The following is a 26,437-nucleotide window of genomic DNA, read 5'->3' as shown; positions in this document are numbered from 1 at the left end:
TTTTTATAAATCAATGAAGAGAACGGTCTTACCGATATTGAAAAAGGTCTTAAACGAGGCACTGTTATATCAAAAAATCCCAGACTCTTGGAACCAAGCTGAAATAGTAATGATCCATAAGGAAGGTTCGGTACCAGAAGATATAAAAAATTACAGACCTATCTCCTTACTAAATGTAGACTACAAAATATTTACGAATATCTTGGCAACAAGATTAAAAGAATTCTTGACAGACTGGATAGGGGAGGACCAAACAGGGTTCCTCCCAGGGAGATATATGAAGGATAACATACGGACAGTTTTAGATCTGATTGAATATTTCGAAGCAAACCACCAGAAGGAAGTGGCGATATTATCGATAGATGCAGAAAAAGCATTTGATAATTTAAACTGGGACTTCTTCAAGATCCTAATTCAAGAAATGGATATGGGAGTGAAATTTACAAATGCAATTAATGCCATTTATGAAGAACAAAGGGCGAAAATACGGATAAACGGCCAACAATCCGAGGAATTTGTAATTACGAAAGGAACTAGACAAGGATGTCCGTTATCACCTCTGATTTTTATAATGGCTTTAGAACCATTAATGAGGAAAATAAGAGAAGACACTAATATTAAAGGAGTAAAAGTAGGAAAATATGAATACAAAATTAAAGCTTTTGCGGATGATTTATTAGGAATTGTAGAAGACCCAATAAAAAACCTGGAGAACTGGATAAAGAAGTTACATGAGTTTGGAAGAGTGGCAGGCTTCAAAATTAACAAAGGGAAAACTAAAATCTTAATAAAAAATGTCAAGATGGAACATCAGGAGGAAATAACAAAAGCAACAGGATTGGAGATAGTTAAAAAATTAAGATATTTAGGAATCTGGATAACTGCAAAGAATTGCCAATTGTTGAAAAACAATTATGAATCTACCTGGAGCAAGATACAGAAAGACCTTAAGAATTGGAAATCACTGAAACTATCTCTGTTAGGAAGAATAGCATTAATTAAAATGAATGTGCTACCAAAATTATTGTTTTTATTTCAAAATATACCAGTAATCAGAAATCAAGTAATCTTTAAGAATTGGAATAAAGAATTGCTTAAATTTGTGTGGAACGGAAAAAGACCTAGAATCAAATATCTAAACCTAATTGACAAAAAAACAAGAGGTGGTCTAGGATTCCCAGACCTAAAAGCATATCATGATGCATGTGCTCTCTTATGGATAAGAGATTGGATGTTGCTAGAAAATGAAAAAGGTTTGAACTTAGAAGGTCATGACCTACGAGTAGGATGGCATGCCTACTCGTGGTATGATAGAGAGAAAAAAGAAAAAAATTTTGGAAATCATTTTATAAGGGCATCCTTGATAAGAGTATGGATGAAATATAAGAATTACTTCTACAATAAAACGCCTTTATGGGTGTCTCCAATGGAGGCTCACCAAAGAAGATTACTGGGATGGAGAGCGTGGCTAACATATAAAGATATCCTGATAGAGAAGACAGCGGAGATTAAACCATATCAACACCTGAAAGAAAAAAATATTAATCTGACATGGCTGCATTATTTACAGATGAAAGAATATATCAAGCAAGATAATAAGATAGGCTTCGCTTGGGAGGAAACAATTTGGGATAAAATCCTAAATTTAAAGAAAAAAGTAATTGCAGTTATCTATAATACACTCTTAAACTGGCTAACGGAAAGTGAACAAGTTAAATCATGTATGATAAAATGGGCAGAAAATATAAGAAGGCCGATACAATTTAAAGAGTGGGAACAGATGTGGAACAAAAAGTTGAAATATGTGTATGCAACTGACTTGAGAGAAAATTGGATAAAAATGTTCCACAGATGGTATACCACTCCAAAAAAACTATCTTTAATGAATAAAAACTCCTCTGATAAATGTTGGAAAGGTTGCCAACAAACTGGTACTTTCTACCATATGTGGTGGACATGTAAAGAAATAGGGAAGTATTGGTCTATGGTACATGAAGAATTACAAAAAATTTTGAAAAGATCTTTTAAGAAAAAACCAGAATATTACCTACTGGGCTTTACTGATGTGGATTTACAATTACAGGAAAATGAGGACAGACTTTTTACTTATATGACGACGGCAGCTAGAATTACCATAGCAAAAATTTGGAAACAAAACAATATTCCTACTAAGGAAGATTGGCTTGATAAAATCAGAGAAATAAGAGAGATGGACGAATTAACTTTTTTGTTGAAAAAAAACACTGGAAATCCGATAAAGAGAACAGATTGGACAATTTACGATAAATACGAGAAAGAAGGAAATAATTAAGAGCCTGGTTTTAAAAATTTTTTTGGGAACAATTTTATTTCAGAGACACAGCACCTGATGTTGAGATGGAAGTCAACTCTTTTTTTATATTTTTTTTTCTTTTTTTAATTAGTATATAAGTTTTCTTTTTTGCTTTTTCGATTTTTACTTTATTTTTTTTTCTATTTTTTATATATATTCACTGTCTTTATAATATGCTCCTTTTTTCCACACTGTTCTATCTTCTTTTGAGTGTTCTTCCTCTTTCGTTGTATTTACTAGATAACCCAATAAAAATCTATACAAAAAAAAAAAAAAAGAAGTGACTTGCTTCTGGTGTGAGAGAATTGGCCGTCTGCAAGGACATTGCCCAGGGGACACCCGGATGTTCTGATGTTTTATCATCCTTGTGGGAGGCTTCTCTCATGTCCCCGCATGAGGAGCTGGAGTTGACAGAGGGAGCTCATCCATGCTCTCCCTGGATTCGAACCTGCGACCTGTCAGTCTTCAATCCTGCCAGCACAAAGGTTTAACCCACTGCGCCACCGGGAGCTCCCGGTGTCCCAAATTAATTCACTACAAACCCGGAAAACCTGGTTTGTAGCAATTTAATTTGATAGTGGATTTATTCCGTGCCTTCTTGGAAGGCATGGGATAAATCCACTATTTCCAGGTCCCCACAGTATTCCCACAGTTTACCAGGCTAAATAACGCCAGGTAAATTGTGGGAATACCCACCCTCCTCCCCTACAAGCCCCCAGACCCCTTAGAAAAGTAAGAAAAACATATGTGGCATCCATTAGAAGTCTTGGCTGGCTCTTCCAGTGCATAGAAATGATGTACCAGAAGAAGGGGGGAGGGGGGAGGAGGAAGGAAAATCACTTCCGCCCCCCCTCGCTCTCCTGGTGCGTAATTTCTACGCATCTGGAGAGCTGTCCGAGGCTTCTAATGGACACCACGTAAGTTTTTCTTACTTTTCTAGGGTGTCTGGGGGCTTGGGGGAAGGGGGTTGGGCAGGCCCCCAGAAACATCCACATTATTTTAACGTGGAGGCTTCTGGAACAAAGGCCTGTCTGGATTCAGCTGCAGTCTTCGACACCTTCCCAGTGGCTAATTTGAAACCAGCAAATTCTTACAATGTTCAGGAGGTTATATAAACATACCATCAGAAACCTAGTCATGCCTCACAAAAATAAATACTAAAATATTGCCTTGAGTTGCCAATAGGTAGTAATAAATAAAATAAAATAAAATAAAATAAAATAAAATTATTTATTTATCATGTCATCAGCAATCAGACCATTGTATTACATTTCTAACAGAACAAAGCAAACAAACAGAGAAAATACAAAATGTGTGAGTTTGGTAGTTGATTAAATGTCCTTTGACCAGTATCTGGCCACTTGGAGTGCTTCTGGTGTTGCTGCAAGAAGGTCCTCCATTGTGCATGTGGCTGGGCTCAGGTTGCATTGCAGCAGGTGGTCAGTGGTTTGCTCTTCTCCGCACTCGCATGTCGTGGATTCCACTTTGTAGCCCCATTTCTTAAGATTGGCTCTGCATCTCGTGGTGCCAGAGCGCAGTCTGTTCAGCACCTTCCAAGTCGCCCAGTCTTCTGTGTGCCCAGGGGGGAGTCTCTCATCTGGTATCACCCACGGATTGAGGTGCTGGGTTTGAGCCTGCCACTTTTGAACTCTCGCTTGCTGAGGTGTTCCAGCGAGTTTTTCTGTAGATCTAAGAAAACTATTTCTTGATTGAAGTCATTGACGTGCTGGCTGATACCCAAACAAGGGATGAGCTGGAGATGTCGCTGCCTTTGTCCTTTCACTGTTGGCTGCTACTTCCGGGCGGATATCAGGTGGTGCAATACCGGCTAAGCAGTGTAATTTCTCCAGTGGTGTAGGGCGCAGGCACCCCGTGATAATGCGGCAAAATAAATAGGTAGTAATAAAATAAATAAATAAATAAATAAATAAAGTAAATAAAATAAAATAAAATAAATATTCAGTGAACACAGTGCTACCTGTATCTACATAATCTTCAGAATTGGTCCTATCTTCTTCCACTTGATTTATATCCTGTTGAAAGTATGTATGTCTGCTATGTTTCTGGATGGTGTGATTGAACCATTTGATCACAACGGACACAGTAGGTTCATCTGTTTTCTGTGATGACTGCCTGTGGCATTTCTGTGACTTCTTGCACAAACATATAGATTATTGATGCCTATGAGGGCAGGTCATTTTTAGATATTCTAAAAATAAGGTGTAAACATGAAATTCTCTCATTATTGCAATTCAATAGGCATGTGGTCCAAAATCAGCCATTTGGGGCAAAAACAGTTTGCAGAGAAAAGGGAATGAGAAACACATTGGAAAAACACACTCCAGTGTTGGAAGTAAAAATACATAAAATATCAAACTACTTAACAAACGATATACAACTACTGAGCTCGTTTCCCTAATTTTTGGAAATAACACCTTTTTGATAATTGTATCCAGTCATGCAATTTGGGGAACTTGGCAGGGGCCTTTTTATGTAACAAATTCAAATGCAAATACAGTCCAAATGAAATAAAGTCAGCTTTGGAAAGAGTCCAAACACAGGAATGCTGAAGAGAGCAGTATGTTCACATAAACAGTTACTATTTAACAAGATAAACTCTAGCAGATGATACCAAGTGACTATAAATTTAATGGCAGGACATGTTTGACTTTTTTAAAAAAATGAAAGGATACTGCAATCTGACCCTATAGCATTTCTAAATCTTGTGTGCAATATTCTGGATTTTTTTTCCCTTTTCAAATAAATTCATTTCCATGAGCCTTGGCAAAAGAGGTTTTTGTGGACTGTAGCCATGATATATGGAATTCTTTCAAAAAGTGAACATTTCATCGATTCAGCTGGGCCATAAAAAGACAAATTATTCCGTCATCCTGATTGAAAGAATAAGGAGGGAAAGTGCATTTATCAACCATTATTTTTTTTACTAAGAAATGCTTCAAAACAAACATCATCTCAAATATATTTAGGGTTTTTACATTCAAGAACAGCATGAACATGTAACCCTCAAGCTAGCATTTGAAAATGTTCCCAAAACTCCCTAAAAGGCACAGTAATATATCAACCTAAGTAAAATAAATTAGCTGAGTGCCCAAAACAGAAGACAATAAAAGCTTCTATGCAGTTAATGTCTGAGCAATGTAAACACGTTATGAGACCTGACATGTGTTAATGCAATTTGCTCTGTTGAATTCTTGCATTTAGCTTGCTCTCCATTCTGGGTCTTTGAATTTGTAGGCCAAGCTAAAATTGCTACATATAGGCTAACACAGACTGCATTTATACTACCCTATATCCCAGATTATCTGTTTATCCCAGATTATCTGGCAGTGCAAACTCATATAATCCAATTCAAAATAAATAATCTGAGATCAGATCTTAGGATATAGGGTAATGTATATCCAGCCTCAGTGTATCTGTACCTGAGACAAGCCCCTTCTACACCACCATATAATTCAGATTATCAAAGCAGATAATCCTTATTATCTGCTTTAAACTGGATTATATGAGCCTACACTGCCATATAATGTAGCTCAAGGCAGAGAATCCGGATTTTATATGCTTTGAACTGGATTATATGGCAGCGTAGACTCAGAGAATCCAGTTCAAAGCAGATGTGGATTATCTCCTTTGATAATCTGGATTATATGGCAGTGTAGAAGAGGCCCTAGTGATCTATTCACTGAACCTTTACTTCTTCATGTGTTTAAATGTTGGTTTTGCAAAAATAATCCTGTACCTGCAGGGCTCTGAAGTTTTTAAACATGGCTTAAAATCCTTTGTGTTTTTAAATCAGTGTGTTAGGCTGGATCTACATTGCCATTATATGTGTAGACCCATACAGTACAGTGCAATCTATATTAGATATGTCTCCATGGACCTTTTAAAGGTTATGACCTTTAAAGCCCTAGACCAGGGGTCAGGAACCTTCGGCCCTCCAGGTGTGGTGGACTTCAACTCCCACAATTCCTTGAGGCTCGGCATTCGCCCCAAAGGCTTACCTTGGCCTCAAGGAATTGTGGGAGTTGAAGTCCACCACACCTGGAGGGCCGAAGGTTCCCCATGCCTGCCCTAGACAGTTCAGGTCCTGGCTATCTGGCCAACCGCATCCCCTTGAACGAACCTGCCCAGGCCATGAGATCTTGAGAAGAGGCCCTTCTCTTAGTCCCACCTCCATCTCAAGCTCAGTTGGTAGGAACAAGAGAGCGGGCCTTCTCGGTGGCTGCTCCTCAACTTTGGAACCTCCCTGTCCAGGGAAGCCAGAATGGCCCCCTCCCTGCTGACCTTCAAACAGACAAGAGTTCTTTCTCCCACCCTAGACATTCCACAAATATATACACCTCACTTGCCTAGTTTCCAACAGACCTCACAACCTCTGAGGATGCCTGCCATAAATGTGAGCAAAACGTCAGGAGAGAATGCTTCTGGAACATGATCATACAGCCTGGAAAACTCACAGCAACCCTATGATGGTCTTGTTCCTAAGTAAACACACATAAAATCTACCTGGAATGGAGACAGATTAGGCACTATGCATGTACGATCGATTAAAAGAAATGTTTCAAAAGTTATTACAAAATTAGGGGGTGCTGGCGTTTTGTTTCTAAAGTTTTTCTAAAGTGTCATTAGTTAAAAAAATCATTACTCTAATGGGAGTAGTGAAATCTTGTAACTTTTTCATTATAGTAATTGCACACGTGGGAAAACTACAGGGGCTCTTTTCTCCCTCATTTTTGCAGCTATTGAGGTGAAACTTGAACACATTTATCACTGTTAGTCCATCAAGTTTCAGAATGTTTCACTGATCTATGGGTTTTTGGGGAATTTTCAATGTTTTTATAAACAACGTTTTAAAGAAACAATAACAATAATATAATAAAACTTTATTTATATACCGCTTTATCTCCCCTGGGGGACTAGGGCAGTTTCCAAATTGTAAAAACACAAAAGCAAAAAACAAACAAACAACAACAACAAAAAAAAACAGAACAAAACAAAACAGAACAAATACATAAGCATAAAATAGTCAAACTAAAAGAGCTATCTCCTTGAATTTTCTATACAATGACACAAGATTACAGGAGATCATTCCCCCCATACATCATACATTTAATGATTCTAGGGAATTTCTTTGAAGTTTTTATAAAAACATTTTTTTTTAAAAAAAAGCCACAATAGCTATCTCACTGAATGTCTCTCATATTAACCAACAGAACTTTCATTTAGGGATTTCAATTCAGCCCAGCACAAAGATTTACTTACTAGAAGTATCAGTCAGTCCTCCTTTTTACAGATTCAACAATGTGTTGGAACTCTAGTTGGCTGCTGCTATGGAGGGACAAATCTCTCCCCTATCCTGTTTGGGGCTTTCTGATTCTGAGCAGAATTCTGTGAAATCAGGCCTGTAGCCAGCATTTCGATTCGGGGGGGGGGGGGGGGGAGCTGAGTTTGTTTTTTTGGGGGGGGGGCTGAGTCTGAGTGAAAGAGGGTCTACCCTAGCAAACCTTTTGTATCATTACCTCAATACCCCCATGCATATGGGATATATTGAGTAGGGTGATCAGATCATGATATGAATAGACATAACAGTTTAAATAATGCACTAGTAAGGCCTTTTCGCGAACCACCATGAGAATTTCGGGAGGGGCTGAATCCCCTCAAGCCCCCCCCCCCCCCCGGCTACATGCCTGTGTGAAATGTAGTTTAGGCCAGGGCCTTTTGAATTCTCTGACATAGGGCTCCTTGCCTTCCCAAACTACATTTCCCAGAATTCTATGTTTTCTTTCCCAGCAAACTCTGCTTTTTATCAGCTGCTTGCCTCTCCTATTGGTGAAGGGCCATTAATTTAAAAAAGAAATGCAGCCTTTTTGTCTTTGCTTTACTTCCTTGCATTGAAAATGAAACTGACTTTGGGAGGCTTCTGAAATTTATAAAATGAAAATGAAAGAGTATTGAGTAACTTTTGATTCTTAAGTTTTTGGTGCAGGCCATGCCCATGAATTGGATATGTCATAAGTACAAATTTAACAAATTTGATCTGACTGACGAGGACTAACAAAAAATATTACACACCCCTATTAAGCACAACTGTTGGGCCATCAAAGAGATTTTCACTCATTTGACATAAAAGGTATTTTCGGAAAATACTTGCTTGTCAGTATGTTCAGCTTAATTCTTTTCTCTCCTGAACACATTTCTTCAGTATCATCCTTGAATATATGCAGCGACAGCCATTAAAATGAAAGCCACTGTACAAATTGGACTTGGGTCCTTTAAAAAGACCAAATTCATTTTTGGTAAATTATTTCCATAAGGCGCTACTACTTAAGTAAGTATTAAAGAGAGACTTCAACATCACTATACAAATGTTTCCTATCACTAGCTAAATGCCAAGGTATGCCTTCTCAGAAGAGTGTGGCATTCATGTCTGACGGTTTTCTTTTGCAATTTCTTTATTCTTATTAAACCAAATGATTTATGAAAGCTGGCAGTTAGCAGGATTGCAGTGACATTTATTCTTTGCTCCCTCACTATATTGCTGCTTTCTCATTCGATAAACGTTTTCTGAGCCATTCAGAAGAAACGTTTGGAAGAATATAATTTTAAAATTCTCCATGAAAACATATATAATGCCCTTTATATTTTAACACACACACACACACACACAAACACATATATATATATGCACAATCTTATACATATGCAAAAAATTGCAGAAAAATCTTTGCAAAAGGTTACGCATAAATTTGTTATTATAAAAGGAAGAATCTTGTTAAGCCATAATGAGAAACCTCAGAATTCCCATTCCTTGATGCGCACAAACCGATATGCCTCTTTTCATCCCAGAAAAGGTGACTGACAACTTCTGTTTTTTGTTTGAAAGCAACCATAGTTACATCCAAGTTACATCCAAGTAACATTCAAACTGCCCTGCGTCTCCTAGGGAAAATAAAGCAGGTTATAAATAAAGTTATTTATTTATAACCCCAATGGTGCAATGGGTGAAACCTTTGTGCTGGCAGGACTGCTGACCAATAAGTCAGCGGTTCAAATCTGGAGAGAGCAGGCTGAGCTCCTTCTGACAGCTCCAACTCCCTATGTGGGGACATGAGACATGCCTCCCACAGGATGATAAAACACCCTTGCAGACACCCAATTACCTCACAACAGAAGTGACTCGCAGTTTTTCAAGTTGCCCCTGACATAAAAAAAATCCAAGTTACATTCAAACCGCCCTGGGTCCCTTAGGGAAAATAAAGCTGGTTATAAATAAAGTTATTTATTTATTTATTTGAGTTTGGTAAACTGTATTTTTTTTTTAATCTGAGGAGCGGAAAACCATGATTGAACATGGCTTGCTGCCACTAACCTCCCAAATCCCCGTATGTGAAAAAGGAGGACAGAGCAGAGAGATTCATGTAGGCATAGACTGCCCTATATCCCAGAATCTGACCCCAGATTATTGCTTTGAACTGAGTTATAAGAGTCTACACTGCCAGATAATCTGGAATCAGATCCTAGGATATAGGAGAGTGTAGATCCTGTCTCAGTCACACAGCAGAATACCACTATTTCTTATCACATTAAAGATCCCTTAGCTTTATAAGAAAATACATTAAAAAATAGACTTAGGAATCAATGTTTATATATGAAATTTTAAATAAATGTATTTACATCCAGTGCATGAAGTAGAAAGATAAACAAAATGTACTATGATAAAATATAGAAAAATATCACTGTAGACAATCCAAATTGTAGATCCAAACTGAATAAGCTTCTTAACTTCTAAAAAGAAAAGAGATAATGAATGAAATAAATAAAAAGAAGAGTAATAAAGGTTGAGCATCCCTTATATGAAATTCCAAAATCTGAAACAATTTAAAATCCCAAAGTGGCTGAGATAGTGACATATTTTCTTTCCAATGGTTCAGTATACCCAAATGTTGTTTTATGCAACATTTTAAATAAATATTATGTATGAAATTACTGTTATTTCCTGTTTAGACTTAGCTCCCATCTCCAAGACATCTCATTATGGAAGTCCAGGTATATGCAAATTATATTATTCCAAAATCTTTAAAAAAATCCAAAATCCAAGCATTTCAGATAAGGGATACTCAACCTGTGCAAATATCAAATGTATGATATGGTTTGCTGTATTCTAAGATCTATGAAAATTGAAGGATGCCTTAGGCCCCTTCTACACTGCCATAAAATCCAAATTATGAAAGCAGATAATCCAAATTATCTGCTTTGAACTGGATGATATCAATCCACACTGTCATATAATCCAGTTCAAAGGACACAATCTGGATGTTATATAACAGTGTAGAAGGAGCCTTAATAAAGCGAAAGGGCTTTGACTGTATATCATAGTTCCATTTCTTGCCCATTGTATTTACATTACAATACAGGCGATCAACATGGTATGGGATCTGGAGGGCAAAATGTACAGACTGGGCAAGATAGTAACACTGAAGGCCAACAGAAGCATGGGGAAACTCCTTTGGTATGCAAGGGCATTTTGGAAAATGAGCAACAACATTTGCTAAATGTTGTTAGAATGGTGAGGCATATGAGTCACAAGAGGAAAGTGCATGCACTACGAAGCAGGATCAGACAGCTGGTTACTATGCTGTGGAAGGGCTAATGGTGAAGAACTGTATGGTGAGGGCTAATGTTGGAAGTTTACTACTATGACTTCCACCACTGCTACTTCTGACATTATAGAAAGTTACGGCAGTGGATTCCAAGACATTGGCTAAATTGAAGTGTGACCTTCAATTTAAGTGTAATAATACTGTTCTGGACTCTACAACAGAACCTAAATTAAGCAAAACAGTCACAAAAACGCACACAGCAATTGGAAGTATCTTTCTTCAGTTGAACTTCTATATAAAATCAAGCACGCCACCCTTACAAATGTTGTCTGTGAAGATATTTTTTGTCAACACAGCTAGCAGACTAACCAACAATGGCATATTTATTTTTCTAAATTTCAAATTCCAGGGGAGACAGGCATTACTATTTTTCTTTTTCATTCTTTCATCTGCTATTCTGCGCTGTTAATACTTGAGCAATTCTGACACAAACTTGCTTTGAGCTATAGCAAACAGATGCCAGAGAACACATATTAAAATATTCCACTTAATCAGTTCCAGTCATATAAATTACTTACCTCATCTCCAATAACAAGTTCTTCCCTGGGACTGTGGAAAAGATACTGATATAGAGTATAATGTTGAAATAAGCTAGGAAAGAAAGGAGAAAAATGGACACCTTATTAAAGAATAAAGTCCCTTCAGGAAATGTTTTGAAAGAACATATTGGGGTCATTTTGATATTCAAAGAAAAAGTTCCCCCCATAAAATACTAGACTTTGTGATATATATATTTATGAAATTTTCCTCCACCCACAGACACACTGCCGTGTCTGACAGTTCATCATTCCTAGCACAAAACTTAGATCGGGGTAGAAATTGCTCTGGGTTTATGAGTAACAGAACCCAAACTAGGGTACATTTTGCATTACATTCACATTCTTCTTCACTACTTTCCCTTAAACCATTTCCTTCTGTTGTTGTTGTTCATTCGTTCAGTTGTTTCAGACTCTTCGTGATAATAATAATAATAATAATAATAATAATAATAATAATAATAATAATATCTATGTGGATCTATTTCCTTCTAGATACCTTTAAATAACACCCACTATGCCCAGTCAGCCTGGTTGTATCCATGCTAACTAGAAACTCGACCGCAACACCTAACCTACCAGGGTACCAGGTTGAGAAAGCCAGAAAAGGAGAGAAAATCATTCAGAAATGCATAATTGGCAAAACAGCATCTGACTCTTAAAAGACAAAAACCCTGTCATACAACAAGAAGTCTGCCATCTCCTGACACATTTGTTCTCATTAGGAAAACCCTTTGTTAATGATCAAATGTCTCTTATGATGCTTGTTCAAATATATGATCTTTCTATCACAGTCCCTTTGTTTGTGGGCAGGAGATTCATTCTGAGGACATCACAATACCAGGGAAAAAGTCACATCAGTTGCATCCATAGCAACAAGAAAACATTATGGTATCAGAGATTATAAAGAAGTTGCAGCAAAAACATGATCATTTAGAGAACAACCATCTCACACTTGGAATTACTGATGGAAGCAGAGCAGCAGTTGCAGGGACTTGAGCAAATCTTATCCAGAGAGCAGTACGTGTGAAAAAGATCTTGGAGTCCTCGTGGACAACAAGTTAAACATGAGCCAACAATGTGATGTGGCGGCAAAAAAAGCCAATGGGATTTTGGCCTGCATCAATAGGAGCATAGTGTCTAGGTCCAGGGAAGTAATGCTACCCCTCTATTCTGCTTTGGTTAGACCACATCTGGAATATTGTGTCCAATTCTAGGCACCACAATTCAAGAGAGATATTGACAAGCTGGAATGTGTCCAGAGGAGGGCGACTAAAATGATCAAGGGTCTGGAGAACAAGCCCTATGAGGAACGGCTTAGGGAACTGGGCATGTTTAGCCTGAAGAAGAGAAGGCTGAGAGGAGATATGATAGCCATGTATAAATATGTGAGAGGAAGCCACAGGGAGGAGGGAGCAAGCTTGTTTTCTGTTTCCTTGGAGACTAGGACGCGGAACAATGGCTTCAAACTACAAGAGAGGAGATTCCATCTGAACATTAGGAAGAACTTCCTGACTGTGAGAGCCGTTCAGCAGTGGAACTCTCTGCCCCGGAGTGTGGTGGAGGCTCCTTCTTTGGAAGCTTTTAAGCAGAGGCTGGATGGCCATCTGTCAGGGGTGATTTGAATGCAATATTCCTGCTTCTTGGCAGGGGGTTGGACTGGATGGCCCATGAGGTCTCTTCCAACTCTTTGATTCTATGATTCTATGATTCTATGATTTCTTCCTGGGTAATAACACAATATATTTTGTAATCAAGTAGCCAGCTCTGCAGCTAGAAGGAAACCATCACTTTTGGTACTGCTGCTAACCAAGATAAAGCAATCAGCTGCGGATAGAAATTGCATAAATAGCTCCCTGGTATCTGGACTCTTTCAGATGGATCTTTAAAGATTGAGTACAAATGGAGATTTAGGCTCCTTCTACACTACCATATAAAATCCAGATTATCTACTTTGAACTGGATTATATGGTAGTGTAGATTCAGGCCCCTTCTACACTGCCATAAAATCCAAATTATCAAAGCAGATTCTACACTGCCATAGAATTCAGTTCAAAGCAGATAATCTGGATTTTATATGGCAGTGTAGAAGGGGCCTCAGATAGTCCAGTTCAAAGAAGATAATGTGGATTATCTGCTTTAGTGATCTGAATTGTATTCCAGTGTAGAAGGGGCCTAACTAAGGCAGAAAGGTACAGCTATAGAAAAGGTAAAAAGCACAGCTGTAGTTTTACTAAAGCTGTCGGGGTTTGCATGTAAAAAGAGAACGGATGGACTTGACCATATATGGGAGACAAAGACAGACTAAAGATGAGTTTTTTTTTGTGAAAGGGTGAAAAATCGGTCATGAGACTTGCCAACTTTGCAAAAGGAAGTAGCCAAGGCTAAAGTTAGAACTTGCCAAGGTCAGCAGATGTTTTCAGCTGTATTTTGCATGTTTCCAAGAAGGGGCTTGCTTATTGCGAAGCGAAACTTAAAAATATATGAGCTAATTGCTTAATATTAATTATAATATTGACAGCTTTTTTAACCAATGATTTAATCTTCGGGGCGGCTCTTAAAGCCGAACCCCTTTTTGATGTATAAAAGAACACTACCTTTGATGCTCGGGGGCTTTTCCAGAGACGCCATGTTGTGTCGAAAAGCCACTAGCAGCTGCTATAAATAAACTATGATATTCTTGTTGAACCCAGTTGGCTGTCTTCCTGACTCATCTGCGTCCGCAATTTGAACTGAAACGGAGCATTTTGGCTGAGCCCCTGAGTAATTGCTCAGGGAAGGAAATAGCCTGCTTCATTTTTGGAGGTTCCACCGAGATTTGATTCAGACGGGCCGGAGTCGGGGGAGACGGATCTTGTTGGCAAGACGATTTTTGATCAGCATCAGGGGCGCGAGAGGCGATTGCCGTTAGCCGAGACAAAGGGGGCCCCCGACTACTAATAGCCGGCTGCGACACTCCCCTCTTCTGTCGGTGCTGCTGATCAAGGTAAATCGCAACTCTTCGGGTTCTCAAGAAATCAACTGGGAGTGGAGGAGTGATAAGAAGGATCCAAAAGGAGGAAAGTCCGGGGGACGAAGGTTGTTCCAACGTCTACAGAGACCCGGCAAGTATAAGTGGTCAAGTAAGACACTAGGTAACACACACCAGCGCTGGGGGAAGGGGGACCACTAAGTATCCCGTGGGGTAGTGGGAGGACGGGGCAAACCTTGCAGTTCCTAAAACGTGCCGTCGAGTGTCCGGGCGTCTAGGTCAAGGTTTGCTCCCCACTAGAGGCCATGGGTGGGAGGAACTCAAAGACAGTGTCTCCGCTTCAGTGTATGCTAGACAACTTTGACAAGTTTGTAGCTGCATCGAGTCAGGGAGATCCAGGAGATTTTAAGGACTACAGATTAAGGAATCTGTGCACAGGAGAATGGCCCACCTTTCCTTTTGGGTGGCCTGCAGAGGGGTCGTGAGACCTAAAGAAGATTAGGCAGGTAGAAAAATTTTGTGCTAACCATCATCCGGATCAATATACTTATATTGATGCCTGGGACAACGTGGTGACCCAAAATCCTGATTGGGTCCGGAAGTGTAAAAAAGTGCAGTGTATGATGATAAGGAAGAAAGAAAGGAAAGTCAAGGTTAAGGTCCTTGCCCAGGAAGAAGAGCCGGCGGAAGAACATAGTTACCGGGGGCAGCGAGATGCAATTCCCAATGCGCCCCCGCTAACAGTGGCTATGGGCACTAAAAGAGAGAATGTACAGAGAAGGTGTCAGGAGAAGAAGGAGGCGAAGGACGAGGTCAAGACAGGGGCAGAGAAAGAGATAGAGGACGTGGAAGAGGCCGTGGAGGTTATACTCCACACCAGAAGAGGGAAGCAGTAGTGGCTGCAATAGCAGAAGAAGAATGGGAGGATGCGGAGGAAGAGGAATGAACCGACCAGGCTCTCGTTTTGCTGGACCCCGGGGAGCCGATGGTCACTATGGAAGTAGGGGACCAGCAAGTTGACTTTTTAGTAGACACTGGGGCAGAACGATCAGTGGTGAACAAACTTATTGGTCCTACCAGCACAGAAGTCACCAAAGTGGTGGGGCTGTCAGGAAAAATTCAGAAATGCCCTTTTCTACAGGAACGGACATGTAATCTGGCAGGCCATAGTGTGAGTCATAAATTACTATATCACCCTGATTGCCCAGTGTCATTATTACGAAGAGACATTTTGTCAAAATTAAGAGCACAAATCCAAATTTTTAGACAATGGCCAAATGAAATTGACAATACCCATGGAAGAGGAATGGAGGATCGGGCTCCCAGACTTGGAAAAACCGTTCGACTTGTTCGTGTCTGAAAAAGAAGGAGTGGCTATAGGGGTGCTTACCCAGACATTAGGATCATGGCAGAGACCAGTGGCTTATCTGTCAAAACAGTTAGACACGGTAGCACAGGGAATGCCGCCCTGTCTTCGTGCAGTGGCAGCAGCAGTAGATTTGATAAAAGAAGCAAGTAAATTGACCATAGGACAGCCACTGGCCGTCAAAGTACCACACCATGTAAAGGCGCTGTTAGACACCAAGGGACCGCGCTGGCTCACAAATGAGAGACTGACAAAATATGAGGGGGTGTTGTGTGATAACCCGATGGTGACCCTAGAAACTTGTGCCACCTTAAATCCGGCCACCTTGTTGCCTGCCCCAGGAGAGGAAACAGTCCACCAGTGCATTCAGGTGATGGAACAGGTATATTCCAGCCGACCTGACTTAAAGGACGTACCAATGTCCAAGGCAGACATGACCCTGTTCACGGATGGCAGTAGCTTCATGGAGAACGGTGAGAGGCGTGCAGGATATGCGGTGGTACAGGGGGGGGGAGAGATTCTGGAAGCAGAGTCGCTCCCCCCGGGAACCTCCGCTCAACGGGCTGAATTGATAGCCCTCACCAGAGCACTGCAGTTGGCAAAGAGAAAACGGGTCAATGTCTACACGGACTCAAAGTACGCCTTTACTACGCTCCATGCCCATGGAGCTTTGTACAAGGAGCGGGGACTCCTTACGTCGGCTGGAAAGGGCGTTAAAAATGCAGCTGAGATTGTGGTCCTCCTGGAGGCGGTCTGGGACCCGGACAAAGTGGCTGTAATGCATTGCAAAGGACACCAAAGGGGAGAAGACCCAGTGATACAGGGTAATAGACTAGCTGATTTGGCCGCAAGAGAGGCAGCTAAGCACCCCCACAATAAGCAGCACCTGTTGGCTGTGACGGTAATAAGAGATCCCCCGTTAGAAAAGTTTACATACACAAAAGAAGAGGAGAATTGGGCTTTGGGGGAAAAAGGAAAATGGAAGGGAGAGGTCATTGTGATGCCAGATAACCGCGTTTATGTCCCTAAGGATATGGCGTGGCACATAGTCCGACATATGCACTCCAACACACACCTGGGTAAGACAGCCTTAGCTAAGCTGCTAGAACGGCAAATGTACATTGATGGACTCCATAGCCTGACAGCAGCAGCAGCACACAGATGCTGGACATGCGCCAAAAATAATCCTCGAGAAGGACCCTTAAAGCCACCAGGAATTCAACACATAGGCAACGTCCCATTCGAGGCAATTTTGACTGATTTTACTGAGATGCCCCCGCAAAAGGGCTACAAATATTTGCTTGTTTTTGTGGACACCTACACCGGGTGGGTAGAGGCGTACCCAACCCGAACTGAAAAGGCAGTAGAAGTTTCAAGAGCACTTTTGAAGGACATAATCCCCAGATTTGGAATACCATTAGAAATAGGGTCTGACAACGGTCCAGCTTATGTACACAAGGTGATTCAAGGACTGTGTCAAATATTGGGCACAAAATGGAAATTGCATTGCGCTTATAGGCCCCAGTCCTCAGCAAAAGTTGAGAGAATGAATCGGACTCTAAAGACTGCTATGTCAAAAATCTGTCAAGAGACAGGGCTGGGTTGGACTGTAGTACTGCCCATGGTACTATTGAGAGTAAGGTGTACCCCTCACAAAAGAACAGGTCTGACCCCCTATGAGAGATTATATGGCAGACCACCATTAAATTTGAGGTCGATACTGGACAAAGGGGGAGACCAACATGTGATTGGAGATAAACAAACCATTCAACAAGTGCAAGCCCTGGCTGGACAGATAAAACAAATTGCACAATATACTTCAGAGTTAAATCCACCCTATCCTACCACACCTTTGCATTGTTTCTCGCCAGGTGACGAGGTGCTTGTGAAAGAGTGGAAGATTGACCCACTAGGACCTAAGTGGAGAGGGCCCTATACTGTGCTGATATCAACCCCTACTGCCATTAAAGTGAAGGAAGTTAAACCTTGGATACATTACACCCGTGCCAAGCTGGCACCCCCCATGTGGGAGATAAAAAAGGCAGATCAGAGTGACCTGAGACTCAGGATCGTCCAGCAACTCCCTGAGGGGTCAACAAGGCCATGAAGCTGACCTCTTCGGGAACAACAGATCGTCGCAGGTCAAGTATGACGCAGTGTGGCCCAACGAAAGCCCTATCTTGGAAGTGGTGGATAGAGATTATAATGGGGAGGAGGGAAAGATGCCCTAGAAAACCAATAGGAGTTCGAACGGTTTTTGGATATATGATGCTTATAAACATGATCACTATGATACAGGGAAATTGGCTAAAAGAGCATGCTAGATTCATGTTTGATCAGCATGGAAAAGATGTGGCACTCCTATATGAACATCCAGAGAAAGTAGGTGACTTCTCTTTCCTCCCTACCCTAATAGCTGACCCCCAGGTGGTGCTCGGGGGGTTACAAGGAACTATTCAAAATCCCACCATATTTTCTCAGGTCCCCGATGGATTAAAACACATTAAATTTAGACGAATAAGATATACTGCCACCACGAGAGGAATGTGTTTTTGTTGTGCAAACAAGGGTACATGGAATCAAAAATGGAAAGGCTGGGAGCACAGAAAAGCCTTCCTAACAAGGTTGACAAATTACACTCACTGTCAGGACAAGTTTTATTTGTATGGAACCTATAACTCTACATATGTTAACAAACAAAATCTGGCCGACACGGACTGGAAGGAACTGTACCCTGAGTACCCGCTGTTTGAGTCAAATTACACATCCCTGAGAAATGGAGGCAGTATTTGTTCAGGATGGCATATTAGAGATCCCAATATGTGGTTTTTCTTTGATAAATGGGCAACCAATTTTCATCCAGGAAGAAACCAGTGTGTTGGGGTAGGATACCTGACATTCCCTGTACGAGTCCTTAAACACCCTAGGAGGCTTCAGAGATCTTTGAAAGCCATAGCACCCTTAGGACCTGAGTGCTCAGACGAAGTGATTATAGACTCACAACTGTCCAAAACTGGAGGCTCAAGGATAGGAGGAGGATTAATAACAGGGCTCCTAACCCTCGGGTCCTATCCTGGAATAATGGCCCAAGAAAACAGAAAGAGTATCATGGGACTCACATGTAGATTAGAGAAAAGCATAAATGCCACAGGAAAAATAGTTAGACAATTACAATCAGAAATTGAAGAACTAAGCCAAATGGCAATGCAACACAAGCTAGCCCTAGATTATTTGTTGGCAACAAAAGGAGGATTCTGTTCTATAATAAAGGGCCGGTGCGTGGTCCAATTTCATAATCTGAACCAAACAATTGAAGATGATTTGGAAAAATTGCAAGAGTTAATAAATCATAACGTAAAGGAAGATGGATGGCAACCTTTCTCATGGTTGACGTCTCTGCTTCCTTCAGCATCATGGCTTAGAGAAATAATACTTGTGATTATGCTATGCGGTTTTGTCTTTTTGTTGCTAATGTGCTGTTTTCCAATTTTGCTTCAAGTTTGCCAGAGATATATGCATCAGGCAGCTTCGGTAGAAAAGATAGCTCTCATTAAAGGGCATAATTGGAGAGATCCGTAATATCTAACCCTTGCTGATTTTGCTCTCGCTTTTGTAAACCGCTTCGCAAAACAAAAACATGAGGGAATAAGGCAGAAAGGTACAGCTATAGAAAAGGTAAAAAGCACAGCTGTAGTTTTACTAAAGCTGTCGGGGTTTGCATGTAAAAAGAGAACGGATGGACTTGACCATATATGGGAGACAAAGACAGACTAAAGATGAGTTTTTTTTTGTGAAAGGGTGAAAAATCGGTCATGAGACTTGCCAACTTTGCAAAAGGAAGTAGCCAAGGCTAAAGTTAGAACTTGCCAAGGTCAGCAGATGTTTTCAGCTGTATTTTGCATGTTTCCAAGAAGGGGCTTGCTTATTGCGAAGCGAAACTTAAAAATATATGAGCTAATTGCTTAATATTAATTATAATATTGACAGCTTTTTTAACCAATGATTTAATCTTCGGGGCGGCTCTTAAAGCCGAACCCCTTTTTGATGTATAAAAGAACACTACCTTTGATGCTCGGGGGCTTTTCCAGAGACGCCATGTTGTGTCGAAAAGCCACTAGCAGCTGCTATAAATAAACTATGATATTCTTGTTGAACCCAGTTGGCTGTCTTCCTGACTCATCTGCGTCCGCAATTTGAACTGAAACGGAGCATTTTGGCTGAGCCCCTGAGTAATTGCTCAGGGAAGGAAATAGCCTGCTTCATAACTAGAAGAAAACTATTTTTCTGGCTCTGAGTGTCTTCCTAACCCAAGCTTCAGATTGATACCTGGTATGGTAGCTTTAATACCTTTGGGTTGTTGTAGGTTTTTTCGGGCTATATGGACATGTTCTAGAGGCATTTTCTCCTGACGTTTCGCCTGCATCTATGGCAATCATCCTCAGAGATAGTGAGGATGCTTGCCATAGATGCAGGCGAAACGTCAGGAGAAAATGCCTCTAGAACATGGCCATATAGCCTGAAAAAACCTACAACAACCCAGTGATTCCGGCCATGAAAGCCTTCGACAACACTTAAATACCTTTGGTTAATTCTAGTTTATAATGAGATGCTTGAAAGATGTGACAGGCTGTAATTAAGACGGGAAAATGTGGATGGGGGCATCAAAAAGCAAAAAAATAAGATGGAGACTCACCAGGAAACACTTTCCCCCAAGTTAGCCCTATAGGTACATTTGTTGAACTACCCGAAGAAGGCAGGCATTAGAGTCAGTATAGTACACTATAATTAGTTCATCAATCTAGGGTCCCTTCTACACTGCCATATAATCCTGATTATTAAAGCAAACAATCTACATTATCTGCTTTGAACTACTAGATTATATGAATCAACACTGCTATATAAGCCAGCTCAAAGCGGATATCTGGATTTTATATGGCATGTAGGGTGCTTCCACACAGCCATACAATCCTGAATACCAAGGCAGATAATCCACAATATCTGCTTTGAACTAAGCTATCTGAGTCCACACTGCCATATAATCCAGTTCAATGTGGATTCTATACAGCTGTGTGGAAGGGGTCTAGGGATGGATTTACACTGCCCTATATCCCAAGATCTGATCTCAGATTATCTCGTAGTGTAGATTCATATAATTCAGTTCAAATCAGATAATCTGGGATTGTATCCTGGGATGTAGAGCAGTGTAGGGCCCTTCCACACAGCTATATAACCCAGAATATGAAAGCGGATAATCCACAATATCTGCTTTGAACTGTATTATCTGAGTCCACACTGCCATACAATCCATTTCAATGTGGATTTTATGCAGCTATGTGGAAGAAGCCTCAAACTCTGCTCCTCCAGATGTTTAGGACTTCAGCTCCCACAAATTCCCAACAGCTGGTAAACTGGCTGGGATTTCTGGGAGCAAAGTCAAAAAACACCTGAAGGAGCAGAGTTTAAGAAATACTGCTCTAGAGAGGCAGGGGCTCTTAGTGGAACATCTTAGGCCCCCTCCACACAGTTGTATAAAATCCAAATTGAACTGGATTATATGGAAGTGTGGATTCAGATAATCCAGTTCAAAGATGATATTGTAGATTTTTATTTTGTATCAAAAGCATTGCATAAATTAGTATAAAACTGATAAAATAGAAGGTATGCAAGCGGCTAAATATTTTTTGACCAAAAACAGGCAACGGCATTGTCTGTAGCCTCCGATATTGTGGATTATCTGCCCTGATATTCTGAGTTATATGGCTGTGTGGAAGGGCCCTCAGAATAAATGGTGACATAGCAGTTGAAACACTAGACTATTTATTTATTATTTATTTCGGTTACTTCTACCCCGCCCTTCTCACCCCGAAAGGGACTCAGGGCGGCTTATAAAGGCACAATTCGATGCCAGCATCACATAACAGTAGTAAAGTAGACTAACAGTAGACTAGTATTAGAGAGATGCAGGGACAATCCCCATTTAGCCAACCAGGTGATCTTTCTCCACTTACTATCTTTTAACAATCCTTTTAACAGGATTGTTATGAGATACAAAAGTGGAACTATGTACTACTTTGAATTCTTTGGAGAAAAGATAGTCTATAAATCCGATAACTCATAAACTTCAGGAAAACAAGATTAAAAACCTCTGTAGTACAAAACCCATAAATCACATTCTCATGTCCTAGTTTTGTTTTCTTGTTTTTTTATTTAAAATAACATGTCCAAAATACTTCAAAAAATCCTGGTAATTTATCTTAGTTCCCATGCTTTCTATATCTTTGTTTAGCTTAATGGATCTATACCATATTGAGGACGAGGGGCAGAAGAAAAATGTGAGCATGTGAAATTACTACTGCTCTGGCTTCCACTGAAGTTAATCTGCCCATATTTCTATCAAATTATTTAGCCCCTGCAACAAGTGTATATTTCTACCCCAGTACAGATTTCTTTTTCTCGTGACACAATGGAATAAGCTTGGCATACATTTTTCCTGATAGCTACATTTTCCACCAAGACACAACAAATGATTACAGATGTGAGCAAAGTTTCAGGGTAGGGCTTTTAGGACACCTTGCAAGTATCTGGAAAAGATTAATGCTGACATATTTTCTTAGCTTAACTGTTTCCTGAAAGAAAATGTCAAATGATAACGTTGATGCCTGTGCTTGCCTCAGGAAACAAGATGAAAGATGGTTGGCGAGGAAGGGGGGGGGGGGCTGTCATCTTTTACTAAACATTAAGGTACCATCACAGTTTCTGCATGGTTCGTACTTCTCTACTGAGACATTTCTCTAGGAGCTGAAAAAAGTTTCCTGGCCATGTGAGCTGGAGGATTTTGGGTTTTTTAGTCCATTTAAATAATTTTCCCCTCATGTTTTACTGCAATATCAGGAGTTTGCAAGATAACATCCTAAAATCATCCTAATGTAACAAAATTTGGGGAAAAATCTCTCCCTAGTTTTGAAAGTGTTAATTCCTTTTTAATTTTGCGGTACTGACTTTGAAAGTAGATTATACACCAACAACTTCATTTTTGTGGCTGCCACAAACTATGTTGAATTGGTTGAAACTCTGAGATATTAATTGAAAAACTATTGCAAAATGCACTGTAGGAAGTCCTACAAAAATAAAGTTTTTGCAGCTTAATAAACCTTTTCCATGGTTTTATGACAGAACCAATTAGGAAATGACCTTTATAACCCAGGAACAAAAATCGTGTTATATAATGCAATTTAAAATATACATACATGGAGAAAGAATGGACTAGATATGTTTTGTTTGTATGTTTGTTTTATATCCTGCTTTGCCCCCTGCATGGGATTCAAGGCTTCTCAGAATTACTGTTAATACTCAAGTATAAGCCTAGTTTTTCAGCCCTTTTTTAGGTTGAAAAAGTCCCCCTTGGCTTATACTTGAGTCAAGGTTACTCTGTTGTTGTTATTATTATTATTATTATTATTATTTCATATATTTTATTCTATTTATTATTATTGCATTTATCATTTTACTCTATTATTATACCTTTGTTATTTTACAGTATAATTGTTGTTAATGCTACATTCATTATTTTACTCTTTCTATTATTATTGTTATTATTACATTTGTTATATTGCTCTCTTTATTATTATTGGAAGGATACATAAGCACATTTACATTGAAGAAGCTAAATAATCATTTAATCAGAGTTGGACAGTCTTATCTTAAATTACAATTTTTGTAAATATTCAAAAAATATAACCTACGGATTCCTCAATTAATGTAATTTAATTGGTATCTATTTTTATTTTGAAATTTACCCATAGCGGCTGCATTTCCCACCCTCGGCTTATACTCGAGTCAATTCGTTTTCTCAGTTTTTTTGTGGTAAAATTAGGTGCCTCGGCTTATATTCGGGTCGGCTTATACTCAAGTAAATTAAACTTCTATTTAAAATACGTAAACTAGAAATACAAGTTAAAAGCAAATTTAGGGAGCAAGCAATATTCTTGAGCAACTCTTAGTGCTTATCCAGTGATAATTATTAATGGCTGAATCTGGGCTCCCTTTTTAATTCTTTGTTTTGTCTTCAGCATCAGGTGGCTCAGCTGTGTCTGGCACATAGGTGAGAAAAATCCTTTTGAAAGAGTGCAGCTCCCAGAACCATGCTGGTTGCAGCTCCATTCTTAACTCCCCACGATGCTGTAATATTTCATGTCGTAAATTCAGTATTTCCGGAGAAAATCTATGCATCATCCATCACACAGGGGCATATAGTGGATCCCAGACCCTCTTGACTAATACAAAACAGAAGGTTGAGGAAAGAGAACATAAAGCAGGGGCAGATTAACTGTTGGTGCCTGGGACATCTTGGAAGGCTGCACCTCCTCCCCTAATTAAATTTGCATTTCCTCTATGGAGTGTGGGGGTAATTTCTCTTTCTTGCTTTCACTGGTAGATAGTGATCCAAACGTCACTTTCTCCCCCACTGAGATGAAAGGGATAGTCAGGTCCTCAATGGACCTGATGGCATAGGAAGACATAGGAAGGGCCAAGCAGACCTGAATCTGCTCCCTCACCTGTATATTAGTCCCAGAGAAGCACTGTAATTCAGCTGTCCAGCTGCTCAGAATACAGCTCCTAGAGGAGGCCCTACTGTCTTACAAACCACATCCAGTACCAATCAGCCAGGGAGGAATTCCTGAGAACTTGGGCAATAGCCCAACCAAATAGAGAAAAGAGCAGAGTGAGGCTGAACTTTCTGAACTTTCTGTTACTGAGGCTGACCACATTGGTTGGCCTATAATCTCTTCGTCTCTTTTAGGGTAAATCTACATTGATTACTCAGGGAGCAGGGCCAGAAAATCAGCTCCATGGTGGCTAAATGACAAAAGGAACCAATCCAGGCTAACATGGGCCAAAGCTGCTTAATACTGCTTAGAATCATGTTCCAAATTCTCCACTGTTCCAAATTCTCCCCTAGAATCTGGAGATAACCTCCTTGGCCCTACCTCTCAGCTGTCACTCCGGGTGAAAAGGGAGCAGCACCATCCATTGACCACCACCACAAAGTTTATGGGAGGGCACAGTAAGGGTGACCATCTAGTGGCAGTGATGGTTCAGCAGGTTTAGTGGTGGCTCAGTGTGTGTGTGCCAGTCTAAACCATCCTGGGGTCAATCTGGCATTCACCACTCCAGATCAGCTCTAAAATAAGTGGTGGGTGTAGAACAGCCCTTCTATATTGGCCTTTTCTTTTCTTTTCTTTTCCTTGTTGAAAAATATTTATTATAATCTAAATCTACTAGTTCTGACAAGGACTGAATAGCTATATCAATAGTAAGGGTAAAGGTTTTCCCTGACATTAAGTCTAGTCGTGTCTCTGGGGGTTGACGCTCATCTCCATTTCTAAGCCAAAGAGCTGGCGTTGTCTGTGGATGCCTCCAAGGTCATGTGGCCGGCATGACTGTATGGAGTGCCATTGTCTTCCCACAGAGGCGGAACCTATTGATCTACTCACATTTGCATGTTTTCAAACTGCTAGGTTTGCAGAAGCTGGGCCTAACAGTGGAAGCTCACCCTGCTTCCTGGATTCGAACCGCCAACCTTTTGGTCAGCAAGCTCAGCAGCTCAGCTGTTTAACCCACTGCACCACCCATACTGTATCAATGATAGCTGAGTAATTAAACACACATGAGGTCCACTGGTTTGGTGACACTACTCTAGTTGGGTCTATCAACTGGATTTAGGTGATAATCTGGTATTAAAGGACATTCACTACTATAGTATGCTAACTTACAAGTGTTTAGTCAGATGAAAACTCTTAGGATTTACAGGCAAATAAATACACCTGTTTGTTACCTCAGTGTTCTTTTACTATATGAAAGCAACAGCAGTCTCCGCATTCATATTTCCAAAAGTTAGGTAAATGCTCTCACCTTCCTATTCAGCTTCTGAGTTTCTGGAAAGTTTTCAATTTTGTTGCAAGACAACAAGGCTTTCTTTATGAATTTATATTATTACACCTCAGAGTTGTAACAACTCAGATAAATTAAGAGTGAATTGTTCCATTCAAATACTAGAGCCATTTATTCTATAGTACAGGGAAGCTACAATACCCACATGTCCTCACTTTATTAAAATAAAGATATAATTTTCTCTCAGAAATTTTACAGTAATCCATATGCAAATTTCACCCATTAAATCAAGCAATTGGAACTCTTGGTGATTACTTGATGGCAATTTCTTTAATGAGGCAACTGTCCAGGGTGGGTAAAATGTGGATTTACATGTATTGTTGCACTGTAATTTTCTGCAATCCTCACCAATGGGTACGATTGGAGGATGTAAGCTGTAGATCAAGTACATCTGGAAAGATGCACTTTGCCTATCCCTCCCCTATACATTTTAAACCATATTTTCACAAGTTTCTCTATTATGATAATGAATATCACACAATCACAGTCCTGGGTTAATTTTTTTATGCACCATGGAAGTTGCATGGAGATTCCCTGCTACAAATGTTGAGACCACCAGTTTCAACTAAAGTATAAAAACAGGGGAAACTACACAAGTAGACT

At 40.0% G+C, this 26,437-nt stretch overlaps 1 protein-coding gene across 1 annotated transcript in view; it reads right to left on the bottom strand.

Annotated features, from left to right (window-relative positions):
* CABCOCO1 (ciliary associated calcium binding coiled-coil 1) overlaps positions 1–26,437 on the bottom strand; it is a 106,070-nt gene that overhangs the window by 65,055 nt on the left and 14,578 nt on the right. The window contains exon 5 of the mRNA XM_060768941.2: positions 11,529–11,601. Within this exon, the coding sequence (XP_060624924.2) occupies positions 11,529–11,601 (73 nt within the window). The remainder of the gene's footprint in view (positions 1–11,528; positions 11,602–26,437) is intronic.

The sequence above is a fragment of the Anolis sagrei genome, chromosome 3 (assembly GCF_037176765.1).
Source record: "Anolis sagrei isolate rAnoSag1 chromosome 3, rAnoSag1.mat, whole genome shotgun sequence".
Taxonomy (NCBI): domain Eukaryota; kingdom Metazoa; phylum Chordata; class Lepidosauria; order Squamata; family Dactyloidae; genus Anolis; species Anolis sagrei.
The sequence above is the reverse complement of the archived record's forward strand: the minus strand, read 5'-3'. Positions and strand labels throughout refer to the sequence as shown.